The 19,665-nt window shown below is 40.8% G+C and overlaps 2 protein-coding genes across 2 annotated transcripts; both read right to left on the bottom strand.

Moving 5' to 3' along the window:
- Positions 1-8: 8 nt before the first annotated feature.
- Positions 9-3,716, bottom strand: ASNSD1 (asparagine synthetase domain containing 1). Its single transcript, XM_054278327.1, has 3 exons — positions 2,250-3,716; positions 1,180-1,361; positions 9-334 (listed from the first exon to the last, which is right to left on the bottom strand). Exons 1-3 carry the CDS (start codon positions 3,714-3,716, stop codon positions 79-81), a joined length of 1,905 nt encoding a protein of 634 aa, XP_054134302.1. The 3' UTR covers positions 9-78.
- A 4-nt stretch (positions 3,717-3,720) lies between these two features.
- On the bottom strand, positions 3,721-6,713 carry ASDURF (ASNSD1 upstream open reading frame). The gene is made up of 4 exons (XM_054278330.1): positions 6,568-6,713; positions 4,987-5,040; positions 4,395-4,470; positions 3,721-3,809 (listed from the first exon to the last, which is right to left on the bottom strand). The coding sequence occupies exons 1-4, from the start codon at positions 6,640-6,642 to the stop codon at positions 3,739-3,741; spliced, it is 276 nt and encodes a 91-aa protein (XP_054134305.1). The 5' UTR covers positions 6,643-6,713; the 3' UTR covers positions 3,721-3,738.
- Between the last annotated feature and the right edge of the window lie 12,952 nt (positions 6,714-19,665).

Raw genomic sequence — 19,665 nt, 5'->3', positions numbered from 1 at the left:
ACCAAACATTGTAAGAAAACTTGATTTACTGACTTTGTGTATAGAATAAATGCAACATCTCCAGATACAGCTCTACAATTAATCTACTGAAAGTAACTTCAGCCTGCTGCATGTGTCAGATGCTTTTTCACTGTTGCTCTCTAGTTTTGCAATCCGAGATCCAAACTGTACTGCCCTTTTTGGCAAGACAGCTGAGGCTGTCAGGCCCAGCTCCTTGGCTGCAAGGCGCAGAATCAGTTTCTCGCCAATTCCTCGAGGTAAAGTCAAATCAGCTTTTTCTGAGACGGGCAGAGAATTGAGGAATGAGACAATATCTTCATCAAGAAAAGGAAACCTGAAAGAGAGATTTACATGGGTAAAAACCCTTTAAAAATTCCATAGGAATAGTCTTGGTTTTCCCCTTTACCACATGCAAAGACCGTGTGAAACTACACTGTAACTGTGAAACAAAAAGATTTACACAACAAATGCTGGTATCATTCTGAATTTCAGGCTTTCACACCTAATCATGTGCATGCTTAAGAGCACTGCACGTCCACCACTGCAACCCTTCTTGTGCTGAACTGAAAATGTGCAACTAAGATTTGGAAAAATATTGGCACAAAGATCACATGAGAAAACCTTTCATGCACCTGAGTGGCCTCTGCCCCTGGACTAGACCTAAGGAATTTTTTTCAAGTTGATGGCAGCATGGAGAAGTAGGCACAAATAAAATGATTCTTCAACTCTTCGGACTTAACAGCCAGGAAATGTGGTGGATATTGACTATGCTTTACTGCAGGGATAGGAATATACAGCTCCTGTTACCCTGTCTTTCTCCAGAGACACTCCCCGAAGATCCACACCAGAACACTTCAAAGTTGTGCAAAAGACTGTTTAGCTTAGAATTATAAAACCAGCTAGAATTTGCCTATTTCAACATCTGTTGTTTCTTCTTAAAACTTCTAGATGGAAATCAAGTCGCTAAATTTCCTTAAGTAAACTCTTCCACAATGTACTACAGACCACTTTTTTAAAAAACAAAACCAAAAACTGCACAACACAGTACACATTAACAAAACTGCAGCAGAACTAGAGACAATAAAACACACAGAAGTTTCAATTAAGATTTTGTTAGGGGTGTGAAAAACTGCATCTAACCAGCAAAATCAGTTTTGCTCTGAGTCAAAACAGTAATACCTGGCTTCTTTTCCATGATCACCGATGATCCTGTCATCTCTGCCCAGATTTCGAGAAGAAATGCGCCCTAACTCCATTTCAAGTTCTTTATTAAGACCCTCTAAGCCATCTTTGGTGAAGCAAACACGATGTCTAGAGTACCCAGCAAGCTGCTCATCTGCTCCAATTCCTGTAAGCACAACCTGAGGAAACAGAAGAAATCTTAGTATCAATGCAAGTTAATTTGTAACAGACCTTAAAGGTTTAACTACATTTTAATGAGAAATTTAATACACATCTTTTAAAAGTATTACTTATCAGAATGGGCTGTGCCTTACACATATACAAAGCCTAAAACAATTCCCAGTACAGTCATTGGTAACTTAAATTATCAGACCTTAAAGTACACACAAACATTGCTAGTGGAGCAAGGAAAAAACCATCAAAATAATGCCGTATTCATCACAAATACACCAGTATATTTGAAGAATGTCTTTGTTAGTTTCTATGATAATAAACAGCATTTGTTAAACACCAGAGTCAAAGTCTATGTCATGTTGTAGTTACCTGAATGTACACCCAGAATACTATTAATTTACTACTACTGGGTTAGTAACAGCTACATTACACAAAGTAAAAATGGCTTACACTACTCAGTAAGTACAGTAAAATGTTTTATCAAGAGAAAAAACACTATTACATCTGGCCCATTTCTGTGCCTTCAACAGCTGAAATGAACAGTTCCTTCTTTCCTACACAAACCATCAGGAACAGAGAAGTGAGAAATCAGAAACAAAAATTATAGATGGTGGTCATTTGTTTCCATATATATTTGTTTCCATATATCCAACTTGGACATTATTGCATATCCAAGTTCACTGAAAAGCCATTCACATTACATGACAAAAGAACTGAATGTGATTTTTAATTCTAGAATTACACAAATACTGTAATTATAGAATATTCTACATTCCGACACTGAATTTCAGAAGCCTTATGAATAGCAAAAATCCCAGCTGATTTCTAAATCAACAAAACTGTTTTTCCATCCAGAAGTCAAACACTAGGCAGAAAATAAAACAAAACAATACCTTTGCAGGACTTTTATATGGTTTCAGTTCTCCTTGGTTACTAATGAAGCCCTCTCCTCTGGAAGCAAACCAAATTGCACAGCCAATACTGTCATCCAAGACTGTATCCAGTGGATAGATTAAGTAATTAATATGCTCTTTTCTCATTTTTTTCAATTCCTCTAGTGTAACATTAATTTCCACAAAGTTCCAGGTTCTTGAAGGGTTAATGGCTTCTAATTCCTTCAGTCCTGCCCTACCAGTGATTCTGTCAGGAACATCAAAGCAGGATGAATGAGTACCAGTGTCAGCAGCAGGATCTTGAGAGCTTTCTTGAGGACAAAGCAAATCAAGCTGTACTTCACGGCCAGTTTGTCTTTTAGTGGTTCCCCTGTGCTTAGCTTGCTCTTTCATCATGAAAGCTACATTAAGAAGATCAATTGGCTCTTCCAAAGGCACATGTTTATCAGCCAGGGCTGCAATAACCATAGAGTCAATGCCACCAGAAAAGAGCACTGCAATATGTGCTCTCTTATGAGACATGCTTGGAACTTCTCTTGTTATCTGATCTGGATCTCTAAAGAGACACAGGACTCGTCTCTTGACTGCTTCATTTAAAACATCAATAAATTGACAGGCTAATTTTTTCTTGTGTTCCTCTGCAAGAAATTCTTGAAGGGTTTCTACAGAAACCACACCGTTAATATTGCTAAAATTAGAGCTTGGACATGCACCTGTTTTATTTAAGGGGATGACTGGTGCTCTAAGACACAGCTTTGATTCATTCAGCACGAGATGTACATGGTTTGGTAAGTCTTTCGACACTTGGTCAAGAACATTAATGCATGTTTCTTCTACTGCTTTCTCTCTGCAGATGTACTTCCATGGAAACAATGTTAAAGACAAAGATTTAGTTGCTGCACAAGCTTTGAGATCAATTTTGAAAATTCCACATGCTGGGACTTCTTGCCATTGGCTGCCTGATTCAGAACAACCACTTACAGATGAGAGACAGAAAGCTCTGTCAACCTCATTACTGAACTGCCAAAGCAAACTACGACGGCCAAAGTAATCTCTGCCAAACCATAAACTGTGGCTGGCTGCTTCATAATAAATGTAAGCCCAGGGACCCTGAAGTGATGAGAAGAGTGACAGAATGTCCATTTCACTGCTGCATGAAGCCAGGTGATGAAACACTACTTCAGTGTCATTCTCTAGATTTCCTACATGCACTCCACTGAAAATTTCTCCATTCCAAAGAAAAACATTGTTATTGGCATCTTCCAGAGGCTGAGGAGTCACCAGTCCCCTCATGTGAAGTACATGGCCTGAAAACAGACATTGATAAGAGAGATCAGACACAGTTTTTATCAACTCTTGGCTACTGTCTGGGCCTCTTCTTCTTAGATGGCAGAGGATGTCTTCACTGAGGAAATCTTGGATCGCACACTGGCTGCACAAGGTAACAACACAGCAAATGCCACACATTGCAACGGGCAATTCACATCAACTACTTCTTGATTTTAGCCTTTTCTGAATTTTCCAGCTCCTGATGTGCCTTCTTTAATTCATCTAATGTGTCTGTGTAAGAGAAAATCACACAAATAATCAGTTTCACAAAAAGGAACGTTTATGTATAGGTAAATTTCAGTGTATATCTACAACATTAATAATTCCAGCCACTTTTTCAATTAAAGTGATAAACATAAAACACTAATTAAGCAAAGAGCTATGTTTGTGTTCCATAACTACCAACACAAGCTATATAAGCTTGCTGTAGCATATTCCTCTTTAATTATACAAAGATGATGATTTTTTTTCCAAAGAAAGCCACAGTGCAATAGGAGAATGGCCAACTCTTATATAATCACTATGACTTCAACATTTGTAGTAGGAAAAGGGAACTGATGATAAAAATGGCAATGCTATTAATCCAAATCAAAGCAAAGAGAAGCAGCAATTGTTCACTCCAGAAAATTAAATTTATACTTCTAAATTTATACTCTTCTAATGCTTGTCCCATCATCACCTCTATTATCCATTCTCCTATTACTTTGTATTTGACACACAGCTGCAATTTTCTCGTTTTAGCATGCCTTTGAAATCAGCTACAAATGCAACTTTTAAACATTAACTATTTGAGATACTTTTACACTGCAAACTTACTTTTGGACTGAGACAGCATTTCTGTCCGGTCTGCAAGGAAGAATATGTTGCTGTTGGGTTGCTGCTTATAAACTTTCTGTAAAACAAAACCCACACTGTATTAAGTGAAAGCAGCAGATCCTGGACCCACACTGCAGCAGAGGCTGGTGTGGGTCCAAAGAGACACTCCTGGTACAAAAGTGAAGGGGTAAGTTCTGCCCTGTGAACACCTGCATTCTCATGCTGTACCATCAAAAGCATTTAATGCTCAACCTAAGACAAGTCTGAATTTCTCTTTTCCTCATCCACAAGGGATCACATTCTATTTTAAACAAATGCACAGAAAAAGTAAGAATACTTCATGAATCCAAACATCTTAATGAAATAACTCAAATAAAACATAAAACAGCAAAAAACCCCAACACTGCCCAAGTATACATAACCAAATAATTTGCAGGACAAATTATTCTGAGCACACCTGACCACATGTTTATAAAAATCTGGATTACAACAAATTAAAGACAGCATGCTCTGATTCTTTTGCCCCTCTTGCCTTTATGATTATTTCTCTGCTAAAGTGAAATAGTTAAAAGCAAATTTGTAAAACCCTTACCCGGTTCTTCTTCAAATTAGAAAGCTCATCGACTACAACCTTCTGCTCTTTAATCTGAAAGGCAAAGCTGCATTTGAATTTAATGACAAAAATAAGACATCATATCAATCCTAGTGGTGAGCATGTCTACTGATATTTTAAGACAGCCACATGCATGTCTAGCTGAATCACTGAAGTATAAAAGTTACACACTTAATTTCTCTAGAAACAGGCTATTTTGCATGCATTGGTATTTCTCCTACCTTCAAAAGCCACAGAGTAAGGTCAGCCAAACTGAATATGGCACACTGAAAGTACAACTTTTCCAGCAGCTACATCAGTCTCTTGTATCTACACACCAACAAGGCAGAGCAGCAGAGCCATCCTCTGCTATGGACTAAACCACTTAGGCACAACAGAAGTGACAACCTGCAGCTCTGTGATGTCCCAGCTTTGCAGCTTCCAGGCAATCAAAAACATCACTGTCTCTATATGTGCCCATGCAGAAGTAATTTTTTTAAAATATAATCACATAATGTTAAGGGGTTGCAAAGGACTTTAAAGATCATCTAGTCCCAGCCTGCCCCGTGCCATGGGCAGGGACACACCCAACTAAACCTGGCTGCTCCTGGCCTTGAACACTTCTAGGGTTGGGGCATCCACAGCTTCTCAACATGTGAGCGCCTCACAACTCTGACAGCAAAGAATGTCTGCCTAGTACCTAACCCAAATCTGCCCTCTTTCAATTTGTACATATTGCTCCTTGTCTTATCACTACAGTTCCTTACAAAGAGCCCCTTCTCTGGCTTCCCTGTAGGCCCTATTGGAACACTGGCAGGTTGATATGAGGTTTTTAGGAGTGAAAGTTTCACAGGCTTGCCTTATTGCATACTGAACAAGGCTGTGGGCACCAGGGAAGAGGGAGTGGATAAATGAGAGGACCAGCCTTTATGGCTGAACTCCCTTGGGACATTTTGGGCAGACAAAGCTGAACAGGGCTAGAGGGAAGCCATATGAGAAGCAGGTGGGGGTATTTGAAGGGGAGACCTCACAGCAGTCTTCAAGTTCATTAGGAGGGGAAGTGGAGGGGCAGACACTGATGTCTTCTCCCTGGTGACCAGCGACAGTACCAAGGGGAACAGCCTGGAGCTGGGTCAGGGGATGTTCAGATTGGATACCAGGAACAGGTTCTTCACCCAGAGCGTGGCTGGGCACTGAACTCTTCACTGAAAGCGGTGACAGCACCAGCCTGACAGAGTTCACATAACTTTTGGATAACGTGCTCAGGCACACGGTGATTCCTGCGGTGTCCTGTGCAGCGCAGGAGTTAGACTCGACCACTGGACATCTCTTGAAACTCACGATATTCTGTGAGAAAAACCTCACTGCGCCTCACTTGGCATTTCAAGCAGTAAGACCCAAAATACCGACCTGGCAAGCGAGCTATCAGCGAGGCAACACGGGCTCGCTAAACGCAGGCCGCTCTCGGGGCCCGAGGGCACAGCCTTGGGCACAGGAACCCCGGTCCCTGGCAGCACCCGCCCTCCTCTGCCTCACACTGCTGCACCCCAGGCGACAGCTCCGGGGACCGCCTCTGCTCACCCTTCGGCTCAGCTCCTCCTTGTGGCGCAGCGCCGCGCTCTCCCCATCCTCCTGCCGCGGCTGCCGCCCCGACATGGCCGCGGCGGGCAGCGGGCGCGCTCACCCGGCAGCAGCGACAGCCCCGCTTCCGACACACACACCGGAACCAGCCGCACCAGGGCGCACGCGCGCAGGCGGGGCCGCGCACAACACCACCAATCAGCAGGCGCGGCAGAGCGCGCGCCCGACGGGGCGCCAATCAGCAGGCGCGGCAAAGCTCGCGCCCGACGGGGCGCCAATCAGCAGGCGCGGCAGAGCGCGCGCGGGCGCGCGGGCCGGGCGGCGGGAATCGTGAGGGGGCTCGCGCCCCCTCACGGGGGAAGGCGGGAGTGCCGGGCGGGCCGGAGCTCCGGGAGCCGCGTCCCGGAGCGCGTCGGGACAGGCCCAAGGTGGAGGAAATGTTTGGAATGAGGCTTGGAAACCGTGCTCCTTGTGGAGTGTGTCGGCTTGGTGTGGTGTGACCCCGAGCTGCTGTCGTGCAGAGGGCTCTCAAACCCCCTTAAGCAGTTTGCTTAAGCAGTAAGTGAAGACTTACTGCCCAGAAGAGATATGAATCATACACTATTTACAGATATTAGGATCATATGTTTCATTTTGTTCATCATTAGGACATGTTCCTACAAGAAAGGTAGACAGGGACTTTTTAGAGGGGCATGTAGTGACAGGACAAGGGAGAATGTATTCACATTGACAGAGGGCAGGTTTAGATCAGATACTTGATGGAAATTGTCTACACAGAGGATGTGAGACACTTGCAGAGAACCTGAGGCAGCTCCATCCTTGCAAGTGTTCAAGGCCAGGTTGCACAGGGCTCTCAGACACCTGCCCATGGTAGGGGGTTAAAATGAGAATCTTTAAGGTCCTTCCCAACCCAAACCATTCCAGGATTCTATGATTTTATTATTATACAAGATGTATGTTTATCCACCTAAGATGATCCTAACATTTTTCTCTTCCATTCTAGTATAGATGTGTCACAGTGATGCATATGTCTACCTGTCTTAAAAAATACATAATTGTCTCATTTTCATCCCTTTCCTTCTTTTTAAACATTGTATAATTATTCTAAACACTCAAGAGTAATCCAAACTCACAGACCAATTGCTACCAGTTGCTCAGTTGTAGGATTTTATGTGATTTCTATCCCACTTGTGGTCCTTGTGGTACTGACTGCAGTGCAAATATAGTTCAAATCTTCATGAACCATTTGAAATATTTGCAAGTTTAGTAAGAGAGGTAGGAGTGATTTTTTGCTTTAATCTCACATAATCATACATATTATATATTTTGAGAATACTTAGAATTTGTGACCAAGATTGCACCTTGGTTGTACCCATGAGCTTGGTTGGAATGTCTGTGATGCTGATCAAAACTTTTAGCAGCAGTATAGGAAGAGCAAGGATTTTGGCTCCTAGCAGAAGGATGAAGAAAGACAATTTGGCTAGAAGAGTATTTGGCAATACACTTACTTGCAAAAGCTGTGCTTATTTGCTTTTAACAGAGAGAGAAACTGAGGTTACACTTGCCTCAAAGGTCAGTCTTGCTCTTCCCCCCACTTTAACCCACACTTGTGCCCCCAGCCTTGCCCCAGCATGGCTGTGTGCTGGGACAGCTGAGGGGCTGGTCTGTTTTTCTCAGCAGTGCCCAGTGCTGCTGTGATTTTGGGAGCTGTTTCCCAGGGGATGGGGTGGTTCTGGGGCTTGTGCCTCGACTTCTGGAAGAACCAGACATATCTGGGTCACACAGATTGGTTTTGGTGCTGTTGCTCAGTGTGCTTTGTGGTTTGGCACTGCTGTTCTGGTGAGTAATGGGTTTAATCTGAGGAACTCCCAACCCTCTGCTGCCCAAGTTTTATTTGTTGTTCATATGTTACAAAGGTTGATGATCAAGTAACCCAGTAGTCAAAGTATAGTTTCTGTCCTGATTATCCTTTTTATGTTCAGTAATAAATGCAGTTAATGTTTATCAAAACCCCATCACTCAGTGTTACTAATTGTTTCAGAAGAGTGATGATAATGGTTTTGAGGCATAATAGAAAAGGTGGAATGGTTTTAACTTCTGGTCTTGCAACAAATTGATGATTCTTCTACTGATACAGAGTGGGCTTTTGACAGTTCCTTTTAAAATGAATGAATTCCTGGGCCAAGATCACTCTTGAAATTACAGCTGACAGCTAAGTGGGAAATGTCATTCAGTGACACATCTCTGGTTATCATGCTTCTGTCTGTGTGTCTGAGAACAGCTCTAGTGCGCTAAACTATTTTTCTTTTAGTAACCTAAAACTGTTTCTGGATGTTAATAATGTCTGACACAATGTTAATAAAGTATCAACAAATATTTCAGTCTTTTAAAGCCCTCACCTTTTCAGTATCTGGCATCTTTAAAAATATAAAAAATAACACAAATTACCCAACAAGTCATGTAAGTAGCCAAAAACCAGAAGTAGTTACTGTTGCCAGAAAGTCTCTGAAGTTGCCATGACCTGTTGCAAATGCATGGCCAAACAGTAACCTTTAAATAACCAAGCTCAGGCTCCCAAAGGCTGCTGTTGAGCCACACTGAGGAGGTGAGGCATCCTTGGGACAACACTGTCAAGTCTTCTGCTCATGATGTTGGCAGCACATTTGTGTCAGAGGATTTCACAGCTGTGAGAGGCACAGGGTAGGACTGATGCAGCCTCAAAGTTCCCCTGGTTTTTGTGTGGGCTGCAAATCCACGTGTAATCAATTCTGTGTCTCTCAGCTGGCACTTGGGAACATGTTCAGCCATGCTAATCAGTTGTGGGTTCCAGTGTGAGGTTCAGCAGTGAGTGCCTGCACTCTGAGGAAGCTCATCATGCTCTAGAAGAACTCCTCACACAGGTCCTTGGAAGGGAATGGCACCAGGACTAGTGTAGCTCTAATGCTGGCCACAAGAGAGCAAGCTGAAACTGCTGGCTGCTCAGAGACTGTCAGGGAAAGAGTGAGGCCAGCCATGTAAGACAGGTGGATGAGGTGTCTAAAAGGACACAGTCAGAGGATATTGCATTTATATAGGTTTTTATCTGCTTTGGAGCATCTTCAGTTCTGATCCTGGGTTGTTTTGTATTCAGACATTGTGTCATCATAAGTGGATTCTGAGATGTAGCTTCAACCTCTGTGTTAATTTCACAGTTGAACCTATATTTGAATAATTTTCTAATTTATGCCAGTCTAAAAAAATTCAAATTGTTGAAATGAGTTGGGTTTGCTTTATGGTAATCCTTCTGCTAATTTGTCTGAGACAGCAGGATTTGAAGGGACTTAGGTTAACTTACACAGCCAGGGATCTGGATATATACCCTGGAATCTAGGCAAAGTTGTGGTTTGTTCCCTTATGTTAAGTACCTAGATTGTCAGTGACACAAGAAACCTTGCAAAACCTATAATCATTCTACTTTAAAAGTCCTGCAACTGCAAGTAAAACAAGAAGTCTGAGCACTTTTATGGTCTTGAAGTACAGTCAGTTTTTTCAGCACTTCTGATACACTGTTAAAGCAATCTGAGAACTCATTTGCACAAAAATTCTGTGTAGTTCACAAGCATTAAATTATTAATTTTCTAATTAAAAGCAGAGTTTCATCACTTTCACATGGAAGATTTTAAGGTTGTTGTCAAAATAGCTGAAAACTATCCTCAGTCTCTCATTAGTTTTTACAATCTGATTGCACACCTCAAAGCTTCTAAAAGTGCTGAACAGCTTATTTGTAAAATACTCCCAGCAGTCTTTTATCTGATGATTTAAGTAAGAGAGGATTTAAAAATAGGCTTTTATGAGTTCACTGTGTTCTTCAATGTAAAACTGAAGTAGCTCTAATGAGCTTTCATGTTTCTGAAAGCTTTCTCAAGGTTTTTAGTTGCTGTAGTTGAGAAGACAGTTTGACCTTTAATTTTATTTTTTTTTCCTTAGTGCAGAACAATTAGTTTGCACTTTGTTAGACTTTAGAAGAGAGGTAAGTTTATGTTAGTGTTACTTTCACTTGGAAATGCAGAACTATGAGCTTTGGCATTGTCTCTTGCAGGGCAGTCCCTCACATGCTCTGAATAACCAATGCTCAGGTTTACTGCAGTAACCACTTTGAATATGGGATCAGAGTTCCAGATACACATTTTGAACAGTGGAATGTTCAGGGATCTTAAAAAATCAAGTGCTGTGTCTTACAAAACAACCATTTTCTTTGCAGTATGAAGATGGAAGCCTGGTGCCTGGATGCTGGAAGCTCTTCTGTTGGTGCCACCAAAGAGCAGGAGTGTGAGAGGCTTAGAACTGCTCAGGAGCCTTGGATAGACAGCTACCTGGATGATCTTGGATTGGGCATCTTGATATAAAATCCAATTAGTGCCAATATTTCTGCCTAATTATAAAAGGGAAAGAGAGCTGCACCAAACACTCTGAGCGAAGAGTCAAGAAGTCACTCAAGTGAAGACTTACTGCCCAGTAAGTGCTTTTTGGAAGCTGCATTAGGAAGACTGGAGAAGACTGGAGGGATAATTATGGGCTTGCTTCTCTTTCCTGTTGGGAGTGCCTCCATGACTGTAAGTACTGGGTTTAATACTATGTACAACTGATATCTTCTGGAAAATAAACCCCAGAGATAAGATTGTTTTGGAGGAGCAGGCAGGCCTGAGCAGGATGGGCTGAAGGCAGGGAAGTGGCAGCCTGCTTTTGCTCCCATGATATGGGTCTCCTGGAATCAGGAGATTGGTAATTTCAGCTGAGATAGGTTACAGCCCCCTCAAGCACACAACAGACACCTCAGTGAGGGCTTGGGCAGAACACAACACGTCTGAGCAGGCTGGACAAAGGGGAAATGCACAATTCCTTTGTAAGGCTCTCTGAGGCAGGAGGGAAGGTAAGGATCTTTGCTCTGAGATGCCCAGCTGCATTAGGATCGTGCCTGGGTTGTTTTGTTAAATGTGTAGCTCTCATGTGCTTTTTGTGCCTTTGCTCTCACTGTCACATACATTTGGACTTAGCTCCTGCTACTGGGCAAAGAGAGCCACCAGAGAGATTGTTTTTCCAGGTTTGGAGATGGGAGTTATTTGAAAGGAAACACTAAGGTTTTCAAATTCTAATGTGCCAGAGGCCATGTTATCAAACAGATTGATGACCTTCATTTATTTTTAAACTTCATTCTTTCTGTCTTAGGCTGCCCTGAGGCCTTCCCATTTATGCCATTACCCACTGTCCTTATTCCTCTCCAGTTTTCTTTTTATTTTTCTTCTCTCTACTCGAAGTTTTGGTACAAATCAGCCTGCACACATGGCAAAACAACCTGGGACCCAAAGAAATTGAACCCTTGGTAGAATTTTCAGTCTTGAGGGTTATACTTGTTCACCATCCTTTTATGGTGAATGGGATACTTAGTGCTTTCAGGTCCATGGAACTCAAAATGCCCAACTGAGATCAATGAATACAGAGAGGAAATCTAAGCCAAAGCTGTGTGAGTTTTCAGGGTGAGGAACAGAACTTGGAGGTCCTGGCTTTTATTCATGTTCCACCTATGAACATTAGCATTTCCATGTTTAAATTACTATTTCCATATTTAAAATTGGACATTTTTTGCTTTAGGAAGTCACAGTCAGAAAGCTACTCATTGCAGAAATATTCACTGCACTGAATGACAAATGTGTATATATTTTAATTTTATCACAGTTTTTATGTTAACTGTTTTAAACCTCCATTTAAAAGCCAAGCAATTCTTGCTTGGCAACCTAGACCTTTCTTCTCAGCAGCTGGAAAGAAAATATTCTGACCAAGTTCTCATGGAGCAGCAGACTAAACATTCCACTAGTAAGTGACCTCTGACAGAAAAGCTCACAGAAAAGAGCTCATGAAACATTTATTTTGGCTTATCACAGCACAAAACATTTCTATTTGTCATGTTGACATAAAATTTAAAAAGGCAAAATTCCCTGCTTGCAAGTTGCTGTGCCTTAAGCTTTACAATGATTATCATCTAATTTGAAGTTTAAACATCACTAAGATGTAACTGTTTTCCCAAATACTCTCCTGTGAAACACCATCACTGATCCTATACCCTTTCCCACTTTAAAAGAGTTTTTGGAATAAGTACAGCTGTTGCAATTCAGGAAGAAAGGCCTGTGACAGTACCAAAGGGTAGGCTGTAATTTCTGTGAGGTGTAAGAATCTCAAGTTTTAAGTAGTGTAATAGACCTCAAAAGATTTCCTTCTCTCTCAAGGAGGAGCCACAGCAAGGAAAATGCTGATAGGCTTTGAATGTTTGCCATATTTGTATCTGGTATAGTTACTTAAAATGCAGCAATGCTGCCTGCATTCCTGGTATTCTCAGTGCTGATTTTTAAAATGTTAATTCATCATTTGGAGCAACCACAAGGAAGGGAGAGGTATCATTGCAGAATTCCTGGTATGTATTTTAATTGTTGAATACTTAGCAAAACTTTGCACATGGCTCTGAATTTAACAGTAATTTAGGTAATAGAATTAAGGTCTTTCTGCTACTGACATGCATTATCACGTGTGAGAGGGTAGAGCCTTCTACCTAGATAAAATCATACAAATTTTTAACATTGAGCATTTGAGTAACATCCTTTGTATTAATATTCTGACATTTCTTTGGAAATGGTACTGGTATGTAGCATTTCAGAAATCAGTACAGTAGCTGTCTGGAAAACAAAACAACCCCAAACTAGCACTAGATACTTGTAAGTTAATATCTCAGCCTACATACAATGCAAGTTCAGTTAATACCCTTAAAGCAAACTTTTAAAAGCTTTTTACAAGGTTATAAATATGACACTGTCAGTGTAACTTGACAGACTTACTGAGAAGTAGTGACTTGGTTAGCAGTGAAAGTCAGAAATAAAAATATTGAATTTAGAATAAACAAGCTTTGCCAAATTTTGCTTAGAGGTTGCTGATAGGTCTCAATAGGTCAAGGTGGCAGTCCTGTCAGCATCAGTTTACATGGCAGAAAGGAGGAAAATTTAGAGTGGCCATTAGGAAAATGGTAAAATTGCTAGCAACATGGACAAGATGTGACTACATTTGATTCTCTCCAGCCCAGAACAAATAGAGAGGCACAACAATAAGTTGAATTGAAGGAACATAAATTTATGGGGTTATTCCAGTCCAAAAGGATGAAAGTTCTCCCTGAAGAAGGGAAAACAGGCATCTATTTTTTACTGTCTTTGTATCTTCTTAGCCTTATCTGCTGTCTCCACTTTCAATGAAATCTTGAAAAGTGATTATCCAGGAGATAATGCATTGGTCAAAATCCTCTTATGGACAGTGTTCAGAGCTCAAAAGACAATTCAAAATTTAAAGCAACTGTTATACACAGAGTATGGTTAGGATTTGACTGCAGGAGTTCTTGAATTCTGTCCCAGTAGGAGAAAACCCTGAGCCCCTGAACAGTGGTGTCACAGGCTGTGCTTGCCTTACTGATAAGCACAGTTAAAGTGATAAACCTGTTACAACTGTTCTAGAATTTGTACAGTAATCAGCACAATTAAAGCAGAGCAGGTTTGGCCAACACTTGCTGAAGAGGCCTCCTAGTCCTTGCAACTATCAGATTTGCCCTATTACTTACACAGCTGCTGCAGAGATTACATGAAAGTATCTGATTAAAAATTGTATTAACTGGAAGGATACCATGAGCTCTGTAAAATCAGAGGAAGACAATAATTGCTCTTTTTTTTTAATTTTATTTTTTATCTGAAGTATTTAATTGACTTTTAATCCTGTTAAGCGTGTCCACTGAATACAGCCTAACAAATATTGTTTGCTGCTGAAATGGATGCAGCAGCTCCTCAGCTGCACATAGAGGCATTGGAGTATTTTTGGCTAAGAAATGAAGGCTTTAGCATTCAGTTACTGTTCATGTAACTTACACTTATTTGTTTACTGTGTTTTCCACAAAGTGTTGCCAGGAGACTTTGCCAGGCTTGTTTTCAGTCATGCACTGAACTAGACTCCAGCAGACTGTGTGCTTACTCCATCAGTGCTCTGCCTTTATCTTCTTAATAAAACAGCTAACACCTTGCAGAATAAAATATATTATTTGAATGGCTGAAAAATTGGAAAATTTTCTTCAGAGATGACACTGGGAAATGAAATACATTTCTTGTTCTGAGTAAGAACAATAAAAAGCATTTATTTTTTGTTTACTCATGTATTTAATATTTTAAACTGTAACAAAGTCATTATCACCTTATTACAGAAGAACTTGGATATGTGATCTGCATCTTGCTTGTTTAAATGAATAGTACTCTGCAAAGGTAGAGTACTATTGATTACAAAGCAAGATGAGCAAGGTTTAGGTGGTGAAGAACTATTTGGGTTATTGTATTCTTCTTGCAGGGAATTTAAGCAGCACAGTCTTGAACATCTTGCTGCTGGGGTATTTTCATTAGATTTAATAAAATTTCAGATCTCATCTGTATAAATTTAACTGTGTGGAAGTTTGTGGATACAGAAATACAAGTTTATAAGTATGCACATAAGCCTACTCTATTAGATAATAATCCTAGATATTCTATTTGTTGTTAGCAGCATTTCTTTATATTGCAGAATTCTATGTTTCATATGTATTTATATTGTCAAATAAGGACAAATATGGAAGTTTGTGGGATTTCTGGGCTGTTCAGATGGTCTGGGGAAAAGCCCAAAGATGGCCTTGGGCCCCCGGGTTCGAAAGGACGAGAGGAAGCTTCAGATTTGTTCTTGGTCTTGGTGTTTATTAATTGCTTATCTAAAAGATTTTCTCTTGGCCTGACAGAGTTCTGCTCAGCAGTCAGCCATGGGCACACACCGAAAGCCCCTGGGGCGGTCACCTATCTTTATACCCGGAGTTACATATACCATATTTATCATTTTTCTCCAATACCCTCTACCCTTATTAACCAGTGTTCCCCTAGTAAGGTCCAATCCCGGAGTGCCAACATCACCACAGAAGATGGAGGTCTAGAGGAAGAAGAAGAAGGAGAAGGGCACGCCCCAATTCCTCCATCTTACTTCTCTAGACCCCCTGTACAGAAATCTTAAACCCTGTATCTCACACTCCAATTAACTTGTCCCTTCACCATTCACCCCAGTGAAATCCTCCCGTCCTCATACTGATGTCATCTCCCATGTGGGATCAAAGTCCAGCCACCAGACATCTCTGGCAGCATTCCAGGACTCCCGAGCCCCCCAGGGGGGGTCTTGTTCACCCTGCACCCCAGTTCTGAGAGACTGAGATCCCACAGAAGTTAGATGATATTAAGCACTTAAAAACTCCTGCAAACAAACAAAAAAACCCACAAAGAATTTTAAATAGCTTTATATCTTGAGAGATGCTGTTCTTGCTCCACATCTGATCTGTCTTGCCTGCTGCTACACAATTTTGTCTTGGGCTTGATGACCTCTGAGGATGCCAGATGCTGTTTTGAAAAGGATTTTTAAGTAATCATGGATAACTCAAATAATATTTTTTCAAGTTTACAGAAGTCATTAAAACCTAAGCTCAGGTGAGTTAACACTTGGACAAAATGAAAATTCCTACAAACAGAACAGCAAAGGAGGAAATTTCACATGTAATGAATCAGACCTAAATATGCATCTGATACCACTGCAGTTTGCTATTTTCTTTCAGGCACTACTCCACTCCAAAACCATGCAGGATGTCTTAGTATTTATCTTGGCAAGCATATCCAGTACTAAATGTATACCTCAATACATTATTTTGACAGTATAGTCAGTGCTCAAGCAGCTTTTAGATTTTCAAACTGAAGGTATTTCTCTTTGACCAGGCTGCATCATGCACACAGCTGATGCAGAAAGGTGAACATTTGACTCTAGTTACTGAACAATTCAGTTTCCAGCCATGGCAGAGTTTGAGCGTGTCTCATATTCTGATGCTGAGGACAAAGCTGAGGAGACTGAGAGTAAAGGTTTTGTGTTCCAACATGTAGATAGGGAAGTGGAGGAAGAGGAGGTTTGTTGGATTCAGCCTCTTCCCAGCAGAGCTTCTAATGACAGGTTGCACCATCTACTCTGCCTGCATATCTAACCCTATGCAGAGCAAAAATGAGGAAATACTTGCTAGATGATTGGCAAGATGTTTGCTAGCAGTGTTGACAGTGGTTATCTTTCTGATCTGACACTTCACTGATACTGTGTGTTTGACATGTGGGAGAATTATTTACAACTCTATCAGAACTGGAAAAATGGTTGAAAGAGACATCCAAATAGTAGAGATTGTTGCCTCTTTAAAATTTAATTTTATAACACAAAAAGCACTGAGTGGTGAGGTTTTTATATATTTGGAAATGAAAATATTTATGTTGCCCATGGTTGGTGAAATGTAATGCCACAGAAATTCCCAGGTTTAAAATGCTGGCTTTTTAAAATAGACTAATTTTCTGAGCACTAATGGTATTTTTTGTTCATAGAATACAGGTAAATAAGGAGAGTGAAATCTCATGCTTCAATAATTGTTGGAAGGGAATCAGTTTAAGCCCCTAACTCTCCTGTAGTTGTGTGTTCAAAAGGAACAGAGAGTTGCACAGCTACTGAAATCTGCTCTGTAGTACTGGCTGTTGCAGGGCAGGCCAGAATGTCAGGAGCTTGGGTGAATCTGATAGATCTGCTACTGCAGGGTCAAATGTTCCTGTTAAGAAACGAACAACAACCACAGAAAGGCAGAGTATCTTGCACTACCCTCACTGCTGCTGGCTGTTCAGTATTCCAGCAATTGCACAAGGGCCAGTGTAGTCTCAGTTGCCCTGTATCAGAAGATAGGCAGCTGGCAATGCTAAACTTTTGTTATCATCTTCACTTTTGAGGCTTTCACTGTGCTAATTAGCATGACTAATTAAAAATAACTGGATTCCCTGAGGTTTATTGCATTTGCTTTTTAGCATTAGAACATTGTTTTTCCACAGAAGCATCTACTGGAGTTTTTCCTGAGATACAACTACAGGGCATTCTGCTTAGACATTAACACAATTAATTTTTCATGGTTTTTCTAACTAGCTCATCTTTAAAAATAAGATTTTGCAATATATCTGTATCTAGTAAATAGGTCTTTTTGCAAGGGTTTATTTATTATATATCTGTCAATTTCTGATTTTCAGAACAGAGCTCATATCACAGCAAAGCATTTTATTGTTTAATTCTTTATGGTTTTTTTTCCATCAGTGTACTGTGTGTTTGGATCAAGTAGCTCTCACTGCCTGTGGGGCATCTTCTGTACGACCCAATAGATGAAATATTTCTGGTAAACTCAGCTCTGGTTAATTCATGTTCCATGTGTTACTGTGATTTGATGTTAGACTGTACTTTCAGTTCTTCATATTTGAAAGTCATTAAGATACTTCCTGCTTGATTTCAGCGCCGTTGCTTCATGTGTTTATTTGCTTATTGTTTAATTGTAAGTTAAAACTTTACTTCTGAGGGTATTTAAAAGTCATCACCCACTCTGCACTAGGTATGAAGTAATCTCCGTTTCCTGGCCTTAATTGTTGCATAACACTGCAATGCACAGCGGTGGAACAGCTGCAACATCCTGGCTGAAAATTCTGCATTATGTCTGAGGAGGGAGGGTGGTGTAATCAGGCCAATATTCTGTCCTTGAGCACCCTGCAGTGTCTGCAGAATTATACAAAACATGCCAACTTCAGACAGGAAGGATTATTCATTGGAGGAAATTTCCTGGGTAACCCAGCCAGATGTAGAGTGGTCATTATGAAAGGCTCTTGCTAGGCAGTATCTTTATCTAGCAAGCTGTTTTCCTGCAAATAGAGATTTGATGAAAGATCAGAGTGCCACACCTTGTGCATAGGTGTGGGAAGAACATTTATCATTGTTTGGTTTGGTACCCAAATGACGTTGCTGATTTTTAATTTGCTGAGGTGATGAGCAGCCTGACCTCTGTCTCAGAGGGCACAAAGGCATACCTCAAAATTAATAAAAATCTTTATCATGGAGTGTCTTGCTGTCCTTTCCTATTTCCCTTATGATTTAATGGCTTCTTCCACAGCTGTTGCTCTCATTTTGATTCCCTGTGGTTCTCAGGGTGCAAAATATACAGCCACATACTCCAATTGCTGATAATTATGTTTTTTTATTATTTTGGCAGGAATGTTTGTACAGCTGCTTCTTTTCTTTCATAAAACATCCCTGGGGACTGAAATCTTTGTTCTGATGACAGTGAGAATATTTTCAGCTTGTACAGAAGTCAGGGGTTTCTCCTAAAAGCACTGCACTAGAGCCTTTTAGCCTACAGAATTTAAATATACCAACTGCAAGACTGTTCATAACATGGCCACCTTCTAATGCTTTATGATTCCCTGAACAAAGGTGAGGGGTTACGTTTTTAGCACACCATCATCTTCCTTGACTCTTATTCTCCTCACAATGCCACAGCCCATACTGTATGAACAGTGAAAAAAAAACCAAAACAGCAAGTTATGCCTCCTTAGCTGAATAAAAAATTCCAAGGTGCCACGATTGGATGAACCAGGAACAGATATAGGTGATATTTGGCAATTGGAAGCATTAATTAATTTCTCAGATGAGATAAAAGAAGATGCAGATGATGACAGAGAAGCAGTGGAACAGGTTGTTCAGGGAGATTTTGCAGTCTCCAGCCTTGGAACTGGATAAAGCTTTGAGCAACCTGATCTCATAGCTGACTTTGCTTGGAGCAGCAGAATAGGGAAGATACTTTCTGGGCTCTTTTCCAATATGAAATTTTTTTGAGATTGAGAAAAGCTTGAAAAAGGTCTAGCATCTCACAAGGTCCATAAAACCTGCCACGGTGTATCCTAGTGTTTACCAGCAAGATCTTCCTTTAATCCACGACCCCTCTTTCCAATGAGCCTGCTCACATCTCCTGCTTCTGTGAGATGACCTATGTGGAATGCTAGTTAAACCCCATTTCCCTTATTTACTGATCTGCCATGGACTCCAATGCAGATTATACTTATCACCAAAAATTCTGCTTGTCTTCTGTGAAGTTACTGTGGAGGGAGAGAGCAAGGACAGTGTGTACCATATTCTTATTTGCAGTATACC

Source organism: Melozone crissalis, unplaced genomic scaffold (assembly GCF_028551555.1).
Source record: "Melozone crissalis strain CALT ecotype California unplaced genomic scaffold, PUWL_Pcris_2 ptg000023l_1, whole genome shotgun sequence".
Lineage (NCBI taxonomy): Eukaryota > Metazoa > Chordata > Aves > Passeriformes > Passerellidae > Melozone > Melozone crissalis.
Note: the sequence above shows the minus strand (reverse complement) of the source record. Positions and strands in the feature narration are given on the sequence as shown.